This window comes from Centroberyx affinis, unplaced genomic scaffold (genome assembly GCF_046629955.1).
Source record: "Centroberyx affinis isolate AG114_WGS23_722 - 3 ecotype Tasmania unplaced genomic scaffold, CSIRO-AGI_Caff_v1 ptg003043l_1, whole genome shotgun sequence".
Taxonomy (NCBI): Eukaryota; Metazoa; Chordata; class Actinopteri; order Beryciformes; family Berycidae; genus Centroberyx; species Centroberyx affinis.
The window spans coordinates 26,023-47,822 of NW_027281133.1; the positions used below are offsets into that span (position 1 = coordinate 26,023).

Genomic DNA, 21,800 nt, shown 5'->3' on the forward strand with positions numbered 1-21,800 from the left:
GTTGTTGTTGTTGTTGTTGTTGTTGTTGTTTTTAACTCCTAATGGTATCACTAACATTATAATATTCCTAGACGGATTTACAGTGTCTGTGGAATAATAGTGAAGTTAGATTATGGTAATTATATTGTATTTTCTGGTATATATATATTTTTTTTTTATCTCCTATGGTATCACTATAATATTCATATAATATTCCTAGAGGGATTTATGGTGTGTGTGAGTATGTGTCGAAATAGTGATCTTATCTTATTATCATTTTGTATCTCCTGTGGTATTATAGGAGGATTTTCTGTGGTATATTCTTACCTATTGTAGTTTCTGGCTATTATCATTCTAAAATGTACGATAGGGTTTATTTTCTGTTTTATAGTTCTTTCGAAATAATACACTTGTCTATTATTATGAGTGTAGACCTTGAAAGTTTATGAGAGGCACATTAATTGGGGATAAATCCCAACATGTGATTGGTCCATTCGCACCAATACGTACGAACTTGTCAATTCCAGTCATACGATCTGTCATCATCCTCCGTACAATGCAAAAAGGGAAGTTGAAAGAAGTGGGAGAGGGACATCGCAAAGCTTGATGAAAACTAAGCTCGGCTAGCTAGATACTCGTCACACTGTGAACAGACAGTGAAGTGCCACAAACATTTTACTGGGACATCGTTCACGTTTACTCGCTTCCTCTTTTGGATAGGTGAGTAGCTCGTATTAGCTAGCTAGCAAATGGCTATCCGGAGGGCTCCTCCCGATGCGGGCAGCTAAATAACGTTAGCTTAGTGTTAGCCAGGCCGAATCTCGTTTTTGTCAACCCCACTATGAGCTGGCTAGCTAACGTTAGTTAGCCAACACTGGTAGGGCCAAGCTAGCTAGCATTGCAACGTTATACGCCTGGTGAATCCGGAGCAGTCGTTTTGTTTAGATGGTTAACAAGTTAGTTATAATGTAGTAAACATTTCGGACCCCATATGGCCCATACCTAGCTTTTTTAAGACAGCTCACTAAATTATGCAGCTAACGTTAGCTAGCTGACATTAGCTGTACACACCCAAACCTGCATCATCTCTGGTTTACTCAAACGATAGCTAAATCGCAGCTCTGAAGTATATAAGCTGGGTTTGTAAAATGTTTCAGACACTTCGACTAAGACTCGATAGGTTAACTTATGCTTGATGACAGGCAGAGACTGGTTTAGGTTAGTCGTTTCCTACTTGTTGGCTAGCTAGTCACCTTACTAATGTTAGCTATCGTTAGCTTGCTAATATGAGCAGTCAACAACAACATAACAGGTTATTTGTGGTTAACTATGTCGTAACACGATTTCGACCAAGTTGACAGTAATTATATTTGGACTGCTACTCTGTTTACCTAGTTGGTGCGATTGAGAAATAACTAGAGGGAGTTAATCTGTCGTTATCTGGTTAATGGTTGTTACTTTGTGATTAGTCTACAGACCCGCGTTGAACAGAAAGCAATCTGTAACGTCACCTTGACACATTATTCTCAAATATGCCTAGATCCGTGTCACACTAATCCCCTTTGTAACAGTCTGCCTCGTATAAGTTTTAGCCGCTGGCAAAGTTGCCACAGGTTTGTTGTAACAAGTTTTCACATGAACATAGGTGGTGACAAACCACTGGTCAACTTTCTTATTTCTACCTGCTAATGCTTTAACACACTGTCTGTTCAGTTTATGGTACAAAATAACTTTGCATCGATCCCAACAGCACTGTAGTATGAACTGAAAATAGACGTCCTGCTTCCATTCTTTTTATTTCTAGAACTTGCAGTTAAATTGGTACTGGTGACAAACATAGGCAGTCTTTGGCAGCAGTTTTACAAACACTGTATGCCAGTGGTTGCCAAAATGTTTGGTTACTGTTACTGGTGGAAAATTGACTTTAGCCACCTGCCAAACGCTGGTATGTTTTGGCTGTACCTGTTAAGCTTGTCTACTCAGTCAGCCACTATGGCAAATGACCAACCATTGTTTGGAGATTTGTTTGTATAAAAAAACAATCTGGCTGGTAATGTAGTGAAAGTGGCTGGTTAACTCGTACTTAGCGGGCTGAAGTTAATTTCCCATCCTGGCTACTGTATCATCTGTGACATTTTGGCCTCCATGTTTGGGCTGCTTAACTGTCCTTTCACTTCAACATGTAGGCTATATAAATTCATGGTTTAAAATAAATGTTACAGAAACTATGGAAATGCTGTTCATTTTGATTCCTGAACAATTCTCCCAATTAACATTAAAATGCTGAAATCTCAGCACATATTCTTTGTCTCTCACACACGACTGAACATTTTAGACCATGGTTTTTGAAAGTATGCAGTCTTCCTGGGTCCCTACATGACAAGAGAAGTAATAGGTTTTAATGAGCACAGGTCCCGTGTTTGGCAGAAAACGGTATAAAGAAGAGCATATGATTTATTCTTGACTAGATTAGACTAGAAACAGTCCTGAGTAACAAGTACACACATTTTAGTTACAGGTTATAATAACCACATGATTCTCCAGCTTTGCTACATTGAAAACTTTTATGTGTTGATTTGAATCTTGTTGAAGGATACTCCTGGAAAATTTCTATATAGCCTTCGCCTGGGGGTTTACATACCTGGCACTGTGTGCCATAAATGAGCTGCAAACCTGGAACCAACCTTTCAGTTTGTAATGGCTTTAACAAGTCAGTTAGCAGAAGTTGTCTGTCATGCACCTCCTTTTTCACCTGTCTTCTGTCAGAGCCCTGTGCATATTTATTCACATCAGTATATAGTTGTTGAAATCATTTTTTTTCTTGTACTGTTTTTATGTCTTCTGTGCTACTGCCATGATTTCCAAGACTAATTTCCCTGCAGGGACAATAAAGTTTATCTTACATTAATTCATTAGCTAAGAATGTACAAACTATTGTATGCTGACGAAAGTAACTAATAAGATGATATAAATAATTCCTCATCTATCCTTATCCTTAAATGACATTTTGATAGGTGAAATCATTATTTACTAAAATTAATGGCATTTGTAGATAATAAAATGTCAAAATATGCACATAACTGTAGACAGACCTGTAAATTGCATTTTTTACTGAATTTATTTTTCCCCCTATTTTTGAATCCTCTTTCATCACTGACTCATTTACATTTTTTTGATCTGGTAGTGACACTGTGCTTCCCTTTATCTCTTCTGTTCAGATATTAAGCACAACTTCGCACGGTACGCCAGCTTCCAGAGGAAGAGACCGGACAGTGTGACATGGCAAGTAGAGGTGGAGCAACACGACCCAATGGGCCGAACGCAGGCAACAAGATCTGCCAGTTCAAACTAGTGCTCTTAGGGGAGTCGGCCGTGGGGAAGTCGAGTCTTGTACTTCGCTTCGTCAAGGGACAGTTTCACGAATTCCAAGAGAGCACAATCGGAGGTATGGAGCTTCAAAAGCACAATTTGTGGTTTCTCTTCTGTGAAAAAGCCTGTGAAATTGTATATAAGGATTGATGATCTTATCCAGAGAGACTTGCAATTATTGTAACAATGGAATAAGCGTTAAATTCAGAGATCATCATTATTAGGCTGCAAGCAAACAATAGTAACAAGTGGAATGGTCAGAGCCATAGTTCCCAGACAGTAGATATAATAAAATGTTCCTGTGACCCTACAATGATCATGTGTGGTGTAGAAGTGCTATAAATGTTACCAAGAGCTGAGGAATTGGGTAGAAAGCATGTGTGGAGGTGGAAGATATAGTAGAGGGGGATGTAATTCAAGGGGTAGAGGGGGAAATGAAGTATTTTTTTGAAGAGATAAGTTTTCAGCTTACAACTGAAGATAGAGAGTTGTCAGTGTGAAGTTGTATGACAGGAACAGAACTGCAGGACTAATGGGGTGAATTCTCTGGCATCTTCCTCCTAGTTCCTGGAATGCCCGGCAGCTTACATAATGTTAAACCCATCACTTATTGTTTCTATAAATGCACACTGGAACTCCCAGTATTAAATTAAATTTTCCTCATTTGCTTCATGTCCTATCATTAGACTGCTCTTTCCAAAGTCGCCTTAAGCCAGGGACACACTAGAAGACTTTGAAAATCCTAACCAACTTTGGAAACGTATTGCATCACACACAATACGGATCTCACAGATTTTTTGTCTCTCAGTCATGTATAGATGCTCACATTAGATCATTAAGCAAGCTCGAGGTATCATATACCCCATTTACACCTGGCATTTCATGTGACTTCCATCCAGATTTTATCCAGATGTGATTTATCCACATTACATTTACATTTGTTATCAAAATGCGTCTTTGGCAGCCACATAGAAATCCGATTGCGCTTTCCCCCACAATATGCAAATTCCATCCACGATGACGGTAAACATTTGATTTCATTTGTACTCCAGCTGTGAGTCTCATCCATATCAAACAAATGGTGCAGGTTTTCGCCTGTAGCCTGACGGTGTTTGCTTCCTCAGTAAAACAAAACTGTGTGCTATTTCTCTTTCTGGTTAGTGACATTACATTTTGGGAGGAGTATAGCAATTATGCATGTGGCTTGGAGTAACATTTCCATTTACACTTGGCCAACTTGCAGCCACAATGCGTCTCAAACCACCTCTCGAGGTTGGTTAAGGAATCGGATTTTAACCCACCCCCCAATGCATCTTGGGTGTATTTACACCTGGATTTTTATGTGGATAAGTACAGTGTGATTGCTATCTGATCACTCAAGACGCATTTTAATGCCAGGTGTAAATGCGGTGATACACTTAAAGATCTATCTGAGATTATCCTGCTGACTCCTGATACCAATGCCAATGTGGTCTGGTCACTTTTTTGAGAGCTGGCTTTATCAGAAAAAATGTTCTGGGCTCTCATTGGCTATTGGCAGTCTCCACTCTTAGAATGAATCTATGATCCCCACACACTTCAGGACCGGCCTAGAAGTCAGGTCTTAAATATCAAACATGTTTGATATGATCGAGGCCCCATGGTCGGGATGTGAAACTTTGGAACGAATCGGTCCGATAATCCTCTAGTGTGCCTCCAGCCTTAGTCTCAAATGATTACATTTACAGCCACACATTTGGTGTGCCACAGAAGTTTTCAAGGCTCATTTGTCATTTGTTTCGCCACTTTGTCCCCCTGCAGCTGCCTTCCTGACTCAGACAGTATGTTTGGATGACACGACAGTCAAGTTTGAGATCTGGGACACAGCTGGTCAGGAGCGCTACCACAGTCTGGCACCCATGTACTACAGAGGCGCCCAGGCGGCCATTGTGGTCTACGATATCACAAACGAGGTGAGTCAGGAGCCAGTTTTTGTCTTGTCTGTCCACGCTTACCAGTGGTGCTTTTGCTGGAACAATGTTCTTGTCAAGGATGAGCAGATGGACAAAATGCAATGTGTCAACATCACTATCAGCTATGAACACTCCTCAGTCACAAAGCCATCAGAAATTGAGTTTGTAGACCCGAGCTTTGTCTCAATCAAACAAACTGGCATTGATTGTGCCAGTTCAAATTGTGTTTTGGTGCACTTCTTGGGTGTTAAAGGAAAAAAAATGCCCCCTTTTTCTTTGTTGAAGACTAGAAGTGTGCATGTCCAACCTGTTTCAGGCCAGGTGCTGGATAAAAGTATACTTTTAGAACAGCTGGAAAATATATCCCCAGCTATATTTACACTCCAACTGGCAATAGACTTTTTGTTGGTCAAATTTGTTGCTTTCATTAGGTATCAGGCACTTGAATCCAGTATGGAGATATACTCGATATATATTGCATCTGTCCTTTTTTCTTTCTCTCAGAATGTTGGAATTTTTTAGAAATTACATGCTAAAACTTTAAACCTACATGCCTTTTTTTCCAAAATGGTTAGATCAACAGAAGTGGCAGGATCCACCTTCAACCGTTCCTCTGCTTTGCTGTGTTTACCATATAGCTAACAGAAACCCAACAGCAGCTGTGTGAACACAGCTGAAGTGAAGTGAACATCTTCCCCAGCTAATAGTCTTAAAAATAAGCACTCCAGTCTCTCTCTCCAGTCACAGAAGGCATATATACCAGACGTGTGAATAGTATAATCTGAAAGCAAATTGTACATATTCCAACATTAGCTATAAAACAAATTTGTTCACAGTGCTGTTACTCCACCTGAACTAGATAACATCGTAAAACTTTGGTTTCCTCAAAACGAGAAAATATACATGCAGCAAGTAGTTTGACCATATTTAGACAATTCCTGGTGACTCTTTAGCATATCCATGTAGAATTTCTTAATTTCCTGCAATTTCCTGTATACTATGTTTTACATAACTCCTTGATGGATGGAGGCCTAGTTTTTAGGATTATTAGCAGGGGGATATATTGGCTCATGAATATGCTTCAGGCGAGCTAACTCTCAGCTCTTTTCTAACTAGAGCAAAGCACAGAACAGTGCAAAGTGGATTCTGCTTCTTCTACTCAACTAGCTGCTTCTAAGAAAATCATTGTAAAATCATGTAATGGGTGTGTCTTATTAATTTAAGACAAAGTCATGAAGAAAAAAGGGAACCCTGATTCCTCAGAGTACAAAGAAGATGTAGCCCACATTGTTTTGTTTTTTTTACGTTTTATCTTTGATGAACTGCATAACTATTGCATGGCGATATAACATACGCTCGCTTCCCTTAACTAATGTGGCTTTTATCTCAGGAAAATTGCATTTGATTGTCATATTACATCAAAGTCATCTTTTGATGAGACTATATCCTAGTCAAAATCTATCCAGACATTATGGGATGGTCCCGTTGTCCTCATCGTTCCACCGCATGGGTCTTATTGTTATTTGACCAACTGAGTCACTTCTTCCCCCTCCCTTTTCTGTTTGCCAGGAGTCATTTGTACGAGCGAAGAACTGGGTTAAGGAGCTTCAGAGACAAGCCAGTCCAAATATTGTAATAGCGCTGGCTGGGAACAAGGCCGATCTGGCAAACAAGAGAGCATTGGATTTTCAGGTTTGTGTCCTTTTAATGCTTACTAATGATTTGGAGGATGTGATCACAACGGCAAAAAGCAAGAAAGCCTTCATCTCTCATTAGAAATGAATTAGAGTTTGAAAAATCAAACTAAAAATTCACATCCCTGATTATTACTTATTCAATATGTTGACTTCACTTTACATTTTTCTGGACATCTGGGAAATGGATCACAGACATTGAAATAAAGCCTAAAATGTAAATGCTGAACTGTGCTTATTAAATATAACTTATGTTTGCATCTGGATATCTGAAATTAAAAATTGTTAGTACAAACATAATGAAACCTATGTGACAAATGCTTCTCTTCCTCCACACCTCTTCTTCCTCAGTGCCAAATGTCAGGTACTTTTAGTTCATTTCAATGATTGATTTCATGATGTTTGTTTCACTTTCATAGGATGCACAATCATACGCAGATGATAACAGCTTGCTTTTCATGGAAACATCAGCAAAGACATCTTTGAACGTGAATGAGATTTTCATGGCTATCGGTAAGTGTCTCTGCTGCATTGAGATAGATGTTTGAAATGTGTAACGTTGTGAAACGTTATGAAACGTATGATCCTGACAATGTTGGTGATGCAGCCTTTTGACTAGAAGATTCCTGGTTCTAATCTCTAGACCGGCTGAGGAAAATCTGGGTAGAAAAGCAAATGAGTTATGCTCTCCACTCTACAACAGCGAGTGTTGGAATTGCCCCTGAGCAACAGTAAAAGACTGGTTGTGCTGCGCAGCTTTCAGGTGTCAATATGTGCAACTGTTTGAGTGTGAAGCAGGGCGGTGCTGGAAAAGAGTCTGCTTGCTCAGCAAAACTTAACCTGGATAAATACAAGATAAAGGTGCTGCGTGTAGTATTTTTAGAGAGTCTTTGAGTTGTGACAACGTCAACTTTGCTCGAGTCCCACGTCAGTTTCAAGTCTTGAGGCACAAGTCTCAAGTCAAGTCCATGTCCTTAATGTCAAGACTCAAGTCTAAATTTAGAACACCAAGTCACATCAGAACAAATCAAGAGTCCAGTGTCAATTTAATATCTTAAAGAAAACTAAATATATTGGCTTTTTCAATTTTCAATGCAATATAATTTTAATAGAATAAAAACTTGGTAGGAGCGTCTTTACACATAATTAACACATAACACTTAATTTACACAAACACAAGATCTTCTGTCAAGACTTTAGAAACCTTTTCAAGTCATCAAAGTACAAGTCAAAGTCAAGTCCCAAGTCACCAGAACCCAAGTCAAGCCTGAAGTATTCTCTTCATGCATCAAGTCAAGTCTCAAGCAATTAAAATTGTGACTTGAGTCCAATTCATGTGACTCGAGTCCCTGCCTCTCATTTTTAAATATCAATATATCACAGTCAAATTAACTGTGATACCTTGATGTAAGTGCCGTAAACTATTGATCCCATGGTGGAGACGAGCGGTAGCCTCTCTGTCTCATCAGTGGTATTGTTAGTGCTAGTGTTTCTCCAAATTTAGGGCACATTACCCATAAACTTCCAGTCACACAGAGAGGATGTTGCTACTCTTCCTCTCTCCCCCTCACTGGCATCGCTCCCTGCACGCTTGGATGAAGAGGATAAACATGTTGGAATTAATTTTTTCCATCTGCTTTCCACTCCTTGCACCATCTGCGATTGTGAGAAAACTTTAGATCTGTTTGTGCTGGAAGAACGGCGCCTTCTTCATGGTTTGTGCCATAAAGCAATCCAGCAGATTTCCCTCCAAATCCGGCCTGTTGGCACACAATGTAAAATGCAGTGCAGGGGCCTGTAGAGGCTGCCAGTCTTCTTAGCAATTTCTTAGCATTTGTTTACGGTAATTATACTGATGTCTCAAAATGTTTTTTTTAATGTTAAAATGAAATGAATGAAAATAGTGTCTCTGCATGTAAACTGACGCTTTTTGACGCATATTTGGGGTTGAAAAGTGTCTCTGTGTAGATGTTGTGTATTCGAAGTCGCGCCCTCTGATTGGTTGATCATAGGGGCGATCGTGACGGCATCCAACTCTTCAAGCTTCAACTGCTCCAACACATCCCATGTTTGTTTTTACCGGTGATCGTCCTCACATCTGCTTCCCGTTCCTCTCTTCTTCTATGTTTTTGTTTTGGTGCAATACAATTTTTTTTTAAAACACTGCCACCACAAAAGCTTAAATGTAATCACTGCAGTGTTCTTAACATTATGTTTATGTTACGTTTGACTACAAAATGCACTTAAGGGACATACCATGTAAACGCGACGTCCTGGGTTTGAATCCGACCTATGACCTTTGTCGCATGTCATCCCTCTCTCTCTCTCTCTCAATCTTTTGTCTATCTATCAATCTACAGTAAAGGCAAAAAGCCCAACAAATGCTACACACAGCACTTTTAAAATCAGTCGGGTGGCATCTTAACATGTCACAGGTAGAGTCTTGTGATTCGATGTATCTGATAATTCTTGCCGATGTTGTCACTGATTTTTGTCACCGTTGCCTTGCAGCAAAGAAGCTACCCAAGAACGAGCCTCAAGCTGCCGGAGCCAGCAGCGGTCGAAACAGGGGAGTGGACCTGACGGAGACGGCCCAGCCCACCAGCCGCCCCTGCTGCAGTAACTAACCCGGCTCTTCCTGCTCTGACCCCCCCCACACACACACACACACCCTCCCCTCTCCCCCCTCCCCCCTGCCAGCTGAATAACATCTGGACACGGGGCTCCTCGGCTTCCCGACGTCAGACCTGCCCTTCAACCTCACTCCCCTGGAATAGCTAAAGACTCTGTATAGCTGCATTTCTAATACTTTTTCGTTGATGTTCTTTTTTTTTTCTTTTTTTTTTTTTACTTTTGTTTTTAAAAAAAAAAGTGTATATCAGTATAATGGATGCATGTATCACTACAAGGCCTAAAAACACACATTTTTATCTTTTATTCAGTTGGAAGACTAACCCCTGAGAGAGATGAGCGAGCAAGAAGCCGGTGAATGTGTGATTGAGTTTGTTGTGTGTGTGTGAATTCCAAGAGCGATTTGCTGATGAGAAGGTCTAGCCTCACTTGTCAGTTCACAGGGTTGACTGGATGTGAATGATGTTGCCTCTAATACGCTTTGTGTGCGGTTGAGTTTTGCTCACAATCAAAAGAAACCAAATTGTTCCCATCATGACTTGCCTGGCGGCTCTGACTGTTTGTTGTTAAGGCGTTGAAGTATTGACACAGTGCCAGGCAAGGACTGCCGTGCAAACCAAGAATTCCTCCCTCGTTTCATCTGTTACACAAGAGGACATCTTCATCCAAGGTTCCTACTCGGGTCTGGAAAAGTATGGAAAATGAATTTGGTACTTTCCAGTTCGTGAAAAGTTTGGAAAATACACAAAAAGTCTGTCAAAGTATGGAAAAAAACCTGCTCAGTCTCAATACACGCCTGATTACCCATGGGCAGCCACTGTCATTTAAAAAAAGATTTTAAAAAATGTTGTGAAAAAAAGAATATTAAGCTATAGAGTGATACGGCCTCGTCACGCTGCCCAGCCACTATTGGCATACATCATATTGAACAACAGTCAAAATCTTCAAATTTCAGTGAAGAAATCAAGGTCTGGAAAACATGGAGTTTTGAAACGGAAAATGTGCGGGAAGCCTGTTCATCCGCAGAGCAGTTTGGCAGGAACATCAAGCGCCATTATCCCCTCGGGCCAGCAAGAGGCCGGTTCGGCAGGATTTTAACATTTTCGACTGTTTTCCTGACTGCATAATCAAGGCTGTCAGCGGCTTGTGCCTCGCAGACGTCCCGTGGTAAATTGCAACGCTGTTAAACCGGATGATGAATTGATTAATGATGTGGCTTCAAAAGAAAAAAAAAAACGACAGGAAACTTGGACACTGTTGAACATACAACATCCTGCTTTGTGAATTGTCTTGCAGAGACTTGAGCATATGAATAGTCCTATGTTATATCCCTTGTCTTTGTTAATCCACTCTGTTACTGTCCAGGTCAGCAGTCAACCTGCATCAAATTCGGTGGTCTGAATCGAAGGGGATTTGTTTTAGAGTAGAGTTCAGACGGCACACCAACAGAAAATTTGACTATTACCCATTGTCACAAGTCTGTGGAAAATATACTCTAATGTTGTTATAGGGTGCAATGTTGCAATGTTGTCTTCTTCCTCTTCTAGTACAGCTTGCAGAGCATAAGCTCACCAGGAAATTATCTAGAGATTCCGAACAATTGTACAGTTCAATATAGGTCTGCTTTTATTTTTTATTTTTTATTTTCATTCTAGACCTTGTCACAAACTGGTCAAATGTTAATCAGTGGTGGTCTTTTTAGGTAAATGTAGTGTTATTAACAAAATCCTTCCATGGTGTCTTGTTACTTTTCTCAAAGATGGTCCATTCATGTTTGAAAGGAACTTTTATTGCATTGCACAGTGTTGATCATGTTTTAATTAATGACTGCCCTTCAATTTTTTATGATGGACTGTATTGGACTTGCTAACCTACAGCTATAAGCAGGTAGCATAATTAACCTAACTGGCAGTCTCTCTTACAGCTCAATGAATTTTAATGATGTAAAACAGCATTACTAGTGATGGGCTGATCAGTTTTGAGTGTCTGGATACAAGTTAATAAATCCAATAAATTAGGTCTCTTGTATGCCTTTTTGATCTGAATGTCATTGGCCTCACATGTGAAAGCGATAAAGCGAGGCAGAATGTTGAAATAACATGACAAATGGGTTTCCACTTTTGTTTAAATTGAATTACATGTTTATATTACATGTAATTTGTTGGGGTTTCTGGACAGCGTCGTCACTGATGTCCTCCAAACCCTTGAGCAGAATGACCAAGACTGAGATGTTTTCCTTTGACTCTGAAGCGACCGCTGCATCCACAATCTCCCTGCAGATCTCAGCTGCAAGGTGCTCATAGTCCAAAGGGGGATTTCCTTGAGTTGGAGCCAAATTTTCCTCCACATTAACTCCACTTTCTTGCTTTAGCGCCGTCGTCAGTTCCTGCTCCCGTGTTCCCCGTATATTCCCACACTCTTCCTCCTCTCCTAGCGTCTCGACACTCAGCTGTTTACCGCCCTGATCCTTCACGCTCACATCCTGAGAGTCAACATTAGACGAGTCCCCTCTGAACTCTGGACTAGCTTGAGCGCAGGTTTGGCCGAGTCTCAAATCTCCGAGCATAAATGACCTCTTGGTCCGGTCTATGGCAGTGTTTGCAATCTCTTTAACCTCTCTTTCATCCAGCACTTCCCAGACGCCACTGGAGGCAAGAACCAGTAGTTGGAAAGAGGGATCATAAGGCAGAGAAAGGGTATAAGGAGCAGGGATCACTGACTGCTTAAGTTTATGGTCTCCAAAGTGACCCAGACCTCTGGTGGCCTCGGTGATCCCCTCTACCAGACCGCGCCGTCTGTTCAGGCTGATGGAGCCTCCATTTTGGATAATGCGCTTACGTTCCTTAAAGTTTGATGTGCTGTGGTCTTTGGTCAGGCGGGAGGCGCTCTCCTGTGTGCAGAGGACAGCGTGTATGTTACCTGTCAGGTGAAGTTTAGATGTTTGATTAGAGCTCATTGCATTATGAAAAAGCTTTATAGAACATACAACTGATTTCAAGTGGCAAGCACTACACTAAGTGGTTCTCAACCTTTTGAGTTGTGGCCCTCCTAAAATGAAGTGGTGCCTAATTAAAGATCCCATATTTTACCTGTTTTTTTTCAGCAATTTAACACAGTTCACATGTTTGTGAAGTGTATTGCAAAAAAACCCAAACACCTCTATGCAGCTTTTATTGTGTGCTCCAGCCTCTCAGTGTCTCCATTTGTAAAGAACCGGCTGTTTTCTGTGGCCGTTGATTTTATGCTAAAGAACCACTGCTCTGATTGGCCGACTCATCGGAGGGTTCGGCTTTTGGCCTCGGTGAGTGGGAGCAGTTAGAGTTAGGGTTAGGGTTGGGGCGGTCAAATACAGATTTTTGGCCCTGAGTGATCATGTCACTAAGGGCTCCAAATCAAAACTGTTTGTAGAATCACGATTTTTAAATAAGGAAACTATGGCAAAACTATTGGATTAATATTGGATACAATAACAAAATGCTTATATATGGAAGGGCGAGGAAAAAACAGTGTTGGACAATATGGGACCTTTAAGACCTCCTATTGCAAGTGTAAACATGCAGGAAGAAGCACTTTGACACCAAATGATGACTTCTATTTTAACTTTTCAGGCTATTATACTATTGGAAGAAGTCTAGAGGTTGCAGATATTCAGTGCAGATAACAAAAAGGACATCTATCACAAAGATTACAGATAAATGTGTATGAAAGATATTTTTTTACGTTACATAAATCATCTTGTGCCCCTTGGGGGAGGATCCAGGTTGAGAACCACTGCATTAAGGCAGTGGTTCTAAGGCTCTATGCATAGAGCAACTTTTTTGGGCAAGTGGAATCGGATGTTGCCTTGGCACATTGGAGCATAATGTTGCCAGAAAACATTCAAATATTTGGACCCTGTGACTCACTTTGTTGCATGTTGCTGCAAGAGTTACCCGTCTACTTTGCCCACAAAGCTGATTCACGACCCTGAGATTAAATATCAAACACAAATGAATACCAACCACAGTTAGCAATTACAATCACTCCACTCGGAGATGCCACTCCCTGATCCTCCCCATCGTCAATCAGGCAGAGCAGCGCTGTGCAGCCGCTCCAACGGACTCTTGACGTTTCATTCCTCCCCAGGGCGAGAATGCGGTCCATCCTATGGAAGGCAGCGCTAAAGGCCTGTCCCACTTGGGCTGAATCATCCTGTTGCAGTTCTGAAGTATTAGTATTTGCGTCCATGCTCTCCCTATGAAAGAGTCCCTCAAAGCGGGTCAGAAGGTCTCCTTGGGTTTTCTCCAAGGAGAACGAAGGATCCTGTTTGGAGAGCTGCTCAAGAACCAAGACTGGCAGTTCCCTCGATGCTATCAAGGCCGAGCTTCGCCCGTGGAACCCGTCGAAGACCCCGAAGAAGCTCGCCCCCTCTTTGCCTCCATACCCATCGATGAAGACAGTTACATCCTCCATGTCTTTTTTCCATTTGGAGTTCTTCAGTTCACAAATTGCCAAAGCGTGGATCAGCGTGTTTCTACTCTTGTAGGTGCTGATGTTGTATTCTGCCATGTGACAAGGTTGAAGCGCCTCTCACCTCTCTCCGGGATTGTGCAGTAACTGTTGACGAGGATGTTCTTCTCATCAAGGGTATAGTGTTGAGAATAACAGGCTCACCTCAGGAGGCCCATAGAGATTTGAAATACTGGAAGATAACATGACAGAGCAAGCGCAAATATGACATCTTGTAAGAACCTCTTCGCTAGTTGAACGCTCAAACTGAGTAGCGGATGGATTATTTTCTTCTCAGACTCTGCACCACTCCATAATTGTAGATATAAAGCAAATAATTGTAGCACGGGTCCATTTCTGCCTGCCTGAAGTTATCAAAGTACTTCAGACTGTTTACTGACCTTTCCATAGAAACATGGAACACGGTTTCCCTGGCAACAAAATCACTTTTTGAACTGTGCAGCTTGTGTCTGTAAAAGGTTGTCTGCAGGTTGTGTCTGCCCGCCAAAAGGAGTGTGAAGGGAAAAATACGTTTTATAAGATTTTTGACATTTTGGACATGAGCCTGTGAACAAGGCATATTAAAGTTTCGATATATAAGCTGTGAAAACTGCACTGAGGTGAGGTTTTGACGTGTTAAAGGGGAACGCCGCTGACATTCAGTAGGGGTTTAATTAGTTTTTTTTGCCCTGCAACTGTTCAGTATGTATTAGTAAGTATCCACTACTGCCCCACATATCCAGAAATGAGTTGAGAGGAGTTAGAAAATATTCGTTCTAAAATGAGATTTCAACTAGGCTATTTGAAATATGTGATGCCGAACATTGAACATCAGGTAATATTTTTTTCTAAAGTGGTTATGTAGCATTTTGGAATTTAACCGTTCATATGGAAATTCAGAATAGAGCACCAAGAGGGATTTTCTGAAGACAGACCAATATTTTACAGTTTAGTCACTTTTACACGTTCACAATTAAGATTATCACTGCTAAAATTAAGCTCGGATAAACATTCTGGATGTCCACACACTTAGTATCCTATTCATTGTCAATGGAGAAGCTCCGGTTTACACATCCTGTTGACATCACAGACTCTAGTATTGGCTCAGTGGGTGTGACACAGTTGTTCATGTTCACAAATATTAGAGGAATATTAGAGGAATAGCGTGTTGTCAGATAAAAACTGTCTGCAAAAACAGGAATTTTCAGGAATGCAGAAAAGAATGTTTATGTTCCAGTTGAAACAATGGATTATATATATATAATATAGTGATATAGATTAATAAATTCAGTGGTCTTCCCCATTTAGGCCTTACATTTTTCAAATTTGACGGAGCAGATGTTTTATATCTCAAAATAACTTATTCAGTCAGTCATTTCAGTTGCACAGTTGCAGTAACACTCAACATGTTTCACAGTTTGTCACTGGGGTTTTTGAAAATCTTTATAGGGATTCCTTGGCTTCAGTAGTTTTAACCGCATATCACTCTGTTCGCCACCAGGGGGCAGCAGCACACTGTAGCAGCTTTCAGGAAACAGTCACGTCAGAAGCCCAAAACATCTTCACTCTGAAACTCATCTCTGAAAAAAAAGGTCTATTTGGGAAAAATGGCCCCAAAAAACAATAGCTATTAATTATCTACAGGTGAATTATACATTTTTCACTTCAATACACCCCTTGTAATATTCTTGCTTACAATTTTCACAGACTGAATTTACTAATACCCCCAATATCAAACTTTTCAAACTGAGAAGAGCATTTTGACATTGGGATGCTTTGAACCTCAGCCCGCACAGAGTGCCAAAGTGTCTGTGTCTGCTCTGATAAAAGAGACATCAGGAATGCGTTAATAAAATAGAACTAGAAAGATCTGGAAATAAGAAAGTCTGAACAATGTTTTTTTGAGTGTGTATCATCTTTCTCCATTAATGTCAATGATTTTTTTTTCACTCATCTCTTGGAACAGTAGAAATAACATCAAACCAGCAGGCTGCCATCTTTACATGGCTGGTAATTTAAAGTGGTAATCCATGCGTTCCTTTGTTTTTTTTTATTGTTTGTTTGTTTTTTATCATGGCGACATCTTTGTTGCTAAGCGCTCCTTGCTGTGGTGTTTCTGCACTGCACTTCCCAGAGATCACCTGTCAATCAAACAGTGTGGGCGGAGCTTGGATTTTCTGTACCTAGCAGACACCGGAGAGCAGCAAAAGTAAAAGCTTTCATGAACTGGATATAGGTTGAATCACTATTGTGTTATATCAATCACTGATAGAGAGCAGCACAACAGACACTTCGGTTGCAGATTATTTCTTTAAGGTAGACAACAGAGGAATGGCACCTTTTCCTGACAATTAACAGCGATATCATCAGACAGGTGACATCAAAGTGCCGCTTGCCTCCGTTTGCCTGTGTGCTTTTGATATGTCAGAGCGAAACACAAGGTTAGACCTCCTGAAAGTCACGGCTGTTGCCCGCTGTGATCTCCATACCCGGCGGCGTGCGTCACCTGTCCTGGCTGTCATCCGTAACCCTGGGACGTCGCCACGGTGACAGTCTCATTACGATGATAACTCTGGCGCCTGAATATATTACTGTTATGTTCCTCGTGGTGTTATGGGTGGTGCGGCGTTCCGGTGATGACCGGGGGGGCTCTGCAAACTTTAACTCCTGAGCTACGGGCTGTGTGGGATTTCGTCCACGTACCGCCTGCAGGCTTAATGAGAGGAAGACTAAACGGTTTCCAGAGTGACGAACCCAAACGTCTTCGCACACAAGCTGCTGTGGTTCATCACTGTGTAATTGGATGGAAGTGGATCTAGCCTATGTATGTGCTGTATAGATTAGGGTTAGACCAAGATAATGGTTTGCTGATGTATCGGGCCGATATTGGCTTAATCAGATATCGACCAATCAGTGTCATCCATCTCTGATATGATGGATATGAATATTTATGGATATACAGTATTTGCCAATACTGCACTGGTTGGCTATGGGAAATTTGAATGATCTAACTTGAATTAATTCTAATGTAACATTTATTGATTCCACATAATAGGCGCAGTATTGGCATTGGTATTGGTAGAGGCTTTTCCCTCTGGAATGAAAATGGTTAAAGATATTGCACATCACTCAAAATATCAGCTATTAGCAGTTTCTGTCCAAAACTGATACTGAACTGTCGGTATCAGCCTTCAAAAATCCTTATCAGCTGAATCCTGTGTATTGTTTACAGACTTATCTATCTTATTTTAAGTGAAATGATTACTTGCTGCTCTTCAGGAATTCCACTTGTTCCACAACAATATCACTTGTTTCAAGAAACAATCATGAAATTAGTAAATGATCCTTGAAGCAAGCTACATTAGGAGAAATTTCCTGAAATCATCACAATTATCTACCACTTCACTCAAAATAACACTGCATAACACATGGCACATAACACATTTAACAGACACCTTCATCCAAAGCACTTTGATATATTTTTAGAGTCGGTGGCCCTGGAGGGAGTCAAACCCCTCACCCTGAGAGCTTCAGTGCCATGCTCCACCAACTGAACTAGTGGACTCTTGAAATAAGCTCAATAAGCCTGAGCACGAGATAAAATCACCTGCTAAGCTGGTCATTTTTCCCCAGCGCGGGGCTCGGGGAAGGTTATATTAACAGATTGTGATCTCCCAGCCTCCGCCACCTTGCATAGCACCAGTGGATCTTTTCCTCCTCCAGCACATCCAGCTGCCTCCCAGATACTTCCCCCCATATGGCCTAAATTAAATGCATTAATGTGTTCTACTGGAACGCTTATTTGGTTCCTTGAGGTGAAATGGAGCAGGGTAAGCATTTACACCGTCACACAGGCTGATATATGGGCCGAGCGCTGGCATGGAACCATTTCTTTTTACTGGTTCCCTGTCCTTGTAATTTATAGCTCCATTCAGATGTGTTCACACACGAGTGCTCAGGGCCGGACGGACGGACGGACGGTCACACACACACGCTCTCTCCGTGTGTTTATAGCTCTGGGTTATTCATCAGGGTCAAAGTGTCCGTCTCACTTGAGTGACATCTGTTTGAGCCAATAATTAATGGCTCAATAATTGATGCGGCCGTCATACGGGCGAAGGAGATTACGTTGAGGTTAGGTCGGTCGGCAATGCATGCTAATGAGGGGTCACCCAACAACCTCTGCAGCTGTACAGTATGTGGAGAGAAGTGATAATATTTCACTGTTAATCATTAATGCAGTGGTTTATATGTTACTTTTAACATAGTCTAACTTAGGGATGGGACGATATGTAATGAATAAAAGTTGAATGACAACAAAGCATGACACAAATCTTTCTATGGAATGTAAACAACAATTTAAAAATGTCATTACAAGTGCAAATAATATAATTTGGATGGAGAGCTTGTGAAACTGATGGTCAAACAGCAGAATAAAAGTCAAGTCTGAGTAAAGTACAGTGGTGGAAAGTAACTAAGTACATTTACTCAAGTACTGTACTTAAGTACAATTTTGAGGTACTTGTACTTTACTTGAGTATTTCCATTTTATGCTACTTTGTACTTATACAATATTGTACTTTTTACTCCATTACATTTATTTCACAGCTATAGTTACTAGTTACTTTTCAGATCAATATTTTATATTTAAAACATTTGATCATCTTTATAAAATAACTATAAAATAGCATTGTTATAGATTAGACTACCCAATAGCTAAATTGTTAAGATTAGCTTCACGTTGACAACTTTAAAATGCTGCTTACATGTACATGTATGTCAATAAATCAGTATTAATATTCCAATCATTTATGAAAAATATAACTCTCTAAATGGGGACAGTTTGCATAATGAGTACGTTTACTTTGATACTCTAAGTACATTTTGCTGCCAATACTTATGTACTTTTACTTAAGTAAGATTTTGAATGCAGGACTTTTACTTGTAATGGAGTATCTTTACATTGCTGTATTGCTACTTTTACTTAAGTAAAAGATCTCAGTACTTCTTCCACCACTGGTAAAGTATTAGGTCTTGTGTCTAATGTGAATCACACTCTTCAGCTGCTGTGTTTTCCCAGCAGCACTAGGAGCAGTTTTTTCAGGAGCAGTTTTTTCAGCAAAAAAAAAAAAAAAATATGCAGCACTTCAACTTCCGTTTTTAAGTATTCACATAGCAACAGCAGCAGTCACGACCGGCGTTTCAGCCCCACAGGCATCTGTTTACCTCTGCTGAGTGACAAAAAGGTGCCTGCTGGACAGAACGGCTTAGTGACTCCGCGCTGAATGGCATCACTTTGATATCGGCTGCCAAATACATTGTACTCTTCAAAGTGCTGCGGTTTATGCCACCCACCTAGTAGTTGGACTTGTTAAGCGCTCAGGTGATAAAAGCAGCTGAATTTGTTATTATATTATTATATTCAAATTTTTAACTTTCTTTCACGCTGCAGTTCAGAGATGTTGGAAAGTCAGATATTCTGACTTTCCACGAGGAAAAATGCAGTGAAACGAGTCCGGATTCCAACTAAGAAACTTTCTCAACCCAGAGTTTTCTATTGTTTTATAGATTTTCAGCATTGCATGACCTTAAATCTATCATAACGTGTGGTAAATAGTTAAACACAAGGTTGGAAATAACTACATTTACTCATGTTACTGTAATGGAGTAGCTGTTTTGTGTACTTGTACTTGAGTATTTTTAAAGTCAGTCATTTTACTTTTACTTATAAGTACATTTTTACTTCAGTGTTGTACTTCATTACATTTTAAATCACATCCATTACAGAAACAGATTCTGTAGACTCTTGCAGTGAACAAAGAAGTCAGCAGAGAAGAGAAGAGAAACCTGGCTTTAGTTTGTTTGTGCACTTTATTTTGTAGTTTCTAATTTTTCCAATTAAAAGAATCTAGTTTGAACTCTGTCCTCTCGTCCTTTTAGAATCACATGGAAAAGTAGCAGCTAACAACGTTCTCTTTTCTCTAAAAGTAACTCAGTAACTTTTAATCTGAGGACATTTTAAATTAGCTACATTTTAATTTTACTTAAGTAGATTTTTACACCGCTACTTCTACTTCTACTTGAATAAAATACCATCAAAGTGACAACACTTCTACTTGAGTTGGACATCTTATCACCACTAAACACATAAATTTGAGTTTCACATAGACTTGCAAACATTCTCTGCTAACCAGCTAACTAAACTTTTCAAATATCACTGACATGGCATTAGCTGTTGCCATGGGAACAGTATTTTCTCCCTTGACTTTCCCAGCTGGACCACTGGACTGTACAGAGGTTGTAATAATTACGACCTTCCAGCTGGGGATTTCCAACACTCGGCTCTGATGTAGCATTAGTCATTAGAGCTGACAGAGCATGCAGTCTGTTTGTCAGCACCGCCCTGCTTCTCATTCCTGCAGTTCATCCCTCCTTCACCCTCGCAAAACCACACAGACTACGACTGCTGAGCCAGTAAGCGCTTCCACTGGAGCGGCCGGGTGTTAAGTGCCTTGCTCAAGGGCATTATAACAGTAACAGTAGTTGCTGAGAGGACGTTTCTCATTCACTTCCCCAGAGCGGCCAGCAGATTTTCCCAGCTGGTCCGTGGTTCAGAGACGACGACGCTCTGCTCGCAGGTGTTGTTTTGGAAAAGAGGTTTACAGCGCTCGGTGTTTTCTGTCCGCCTCAGCTGCACAGAGACACTTCAAAGCTCGCCGGCTCTCACTTCTCTTTGTTTCATCCCGTCATAAAGGGAGACATCAAAGTTAAACCATTTCAACTTGGGGGGATCAAGGCACTGATGACCATAAGGACAGTGTCTCATTGGCCCAGTATGTTTTTTTTTTGTGTGTGTGTGTTTGCACGCACTCAAGAAGAGCTCAGGACGGTCTGTATTATAATTTAATTGTAATTACCTCCGCCAAGGAGGTAATGTTTTCAGTGCCGTTTTTTTGTTTGTCTGTTTGTTTGTCTGTTAGCAGGATTACGGAAAAACTACTGGCCCGATTTTCATGAAACTTCGTGGAAGGGTGTAGCATGGGCCAAGGAAGAACCCATTAAAGGAATAGTTCACCCAAAAATGAAAATTCTGTCATCATCTACTCACCCTCATGCCAAATGAAACACAGGTGAAATTTTTTAGTCCATATAACACACAGGGAGGTTGCCAGCACAACTTGGTAGCAGCCTTCTCCAAAACAACTGAAGTCAATGGGGACCTGTTCTTTAGAGCTCCAAAACAAAAACAGCCAAACAATCACACTGTGAATAGAAAGACCTATACACCATTATTTGTCGCAAATCAATCAGCTGTAGTTAAGATTTGCACTAAATGATGGTGTAAATATACTGTAGGTCTTTTTGGAACTCTGAAGAACTGGTCCCCACTGACTTCAGTTGTTTTGGAGAAGGCCGCTATGGAGTTGTGCTGGCAGCCTCCCTGTGTGTTATATGGACAAACTTCACCTGTGTTTCAACTGGCATGAGGGGGAGGAGATGATGACAGAATTTTCATTTTTGGGTGGACTATTCCTTTAAATTTTGGAGCGGATCCGGATCCGACTCACAAACAAGCAATAATAGCACGAACCTTGACCTTCTAGTCTACCCTTCTAGTTTGGTGTGCGTTTGATTCCAACCCAGGGGAAGCATTTCCAACAATGCTGTAAAGATACCAGTTTCTCAT

At 40.7% G+C, this 21,800-nt stretch overlaps 2 protein-coding genes across 2 annotated transcripts; one reads left to right on the forward strand and one right to left on the reverse strand.

Moving 5' to 3' along the window:
• The first annotated feature begins 531 nt into the window (after window positions 1–531).
• Window positions 532–9,852, forward strand: rab5ab (RAB5A, member RAS oncogene family, b). Its single transcript, XM_071537419.1, has 6 exons — window positions 532–699; window positions 3,198–3,424; window positions 5,149–5,300; window positions 6,870–6,992; window positions 7,414–7,507; window positions 9,506–9,852. The coding sequence occupies exons 2-6, from the start codon at window positions 3,259–3,261 to the stop codon at window positions 9,619–9,621; spliced, it is 651 nt and encodes a 216-aa protein (XP_071393520.1). The 5' UTR covers window positions 532–699; window positions 3,198–3,258; the 3' UTR covers window positions 9,622–9,852.
• A 1,907-nt stretch (window positions 9,853–11,759) lies between these two features.
• On the reverse strand, window positions 11,760–14,173 carry LOC139659211 (protein phosphatase 2C-like domain-containing protein 1). The gene is made up of 2 exons (XM_071537422.1): window positions 13,643–14,173; window positions 11,760–12,515 (listed from the first exon to the last, which is right to left on the reverse strand). The coding sequence occupies exons 1-2, from the start codon at window positions 14,171–14,173 to the stop codon at window positions 11,760–11,762; spliced, it is 1,287 nt and encodes a 428-aa protein (XP_071393523.1).
• Between the last annotated feature and the right edge of the window lie 7,627 nt (window positions 14,174–21,800).

What these genes read in the sequence shown, in the direction of transcription:
- LOC139659211 (XM_071537422.1), bottom strand. Translation starts at nt 14,173, where the DNA reads ATGGCAGAATACAACATCAGCACCTACAAGAGTAGAAACACGCTGATC. An exon ending in CATCTCCGAGTGGAGTGATT is followed by an intron (nt 12,516 to 13,642) that starts GTAATTGCTAAC and finishes CTCTGCACACAG; the next exon opens with GAGAGCGCCTCCCGCCTGAC.
- rab5ab (XM_071537419.1), top strand. Translation starts at nt 3,259, where the DNA reads ATGGCAAGTAGAGGTGGAGCAACACGACCCAATGGGCCGAACGCAGGC. An exon ending in CCAAGAGAGCACAATCGGAG is followed by an intron (nt 3,425 to 5,148) that starts GTATGGAGCTTC and finishes GTCCCCCTGCAG; the next exon opens with CTGCCTTCCTGACTCAGACA. An exon ending in TCTACGATATCACAAACGAG is followed by an intron (nt 5,301 to 6,869) that starts GTGAGTCAGGAG and finishes TCTGTTTGCCAG; the next exon opens with GAGTCATTTGTACGAGCGAA.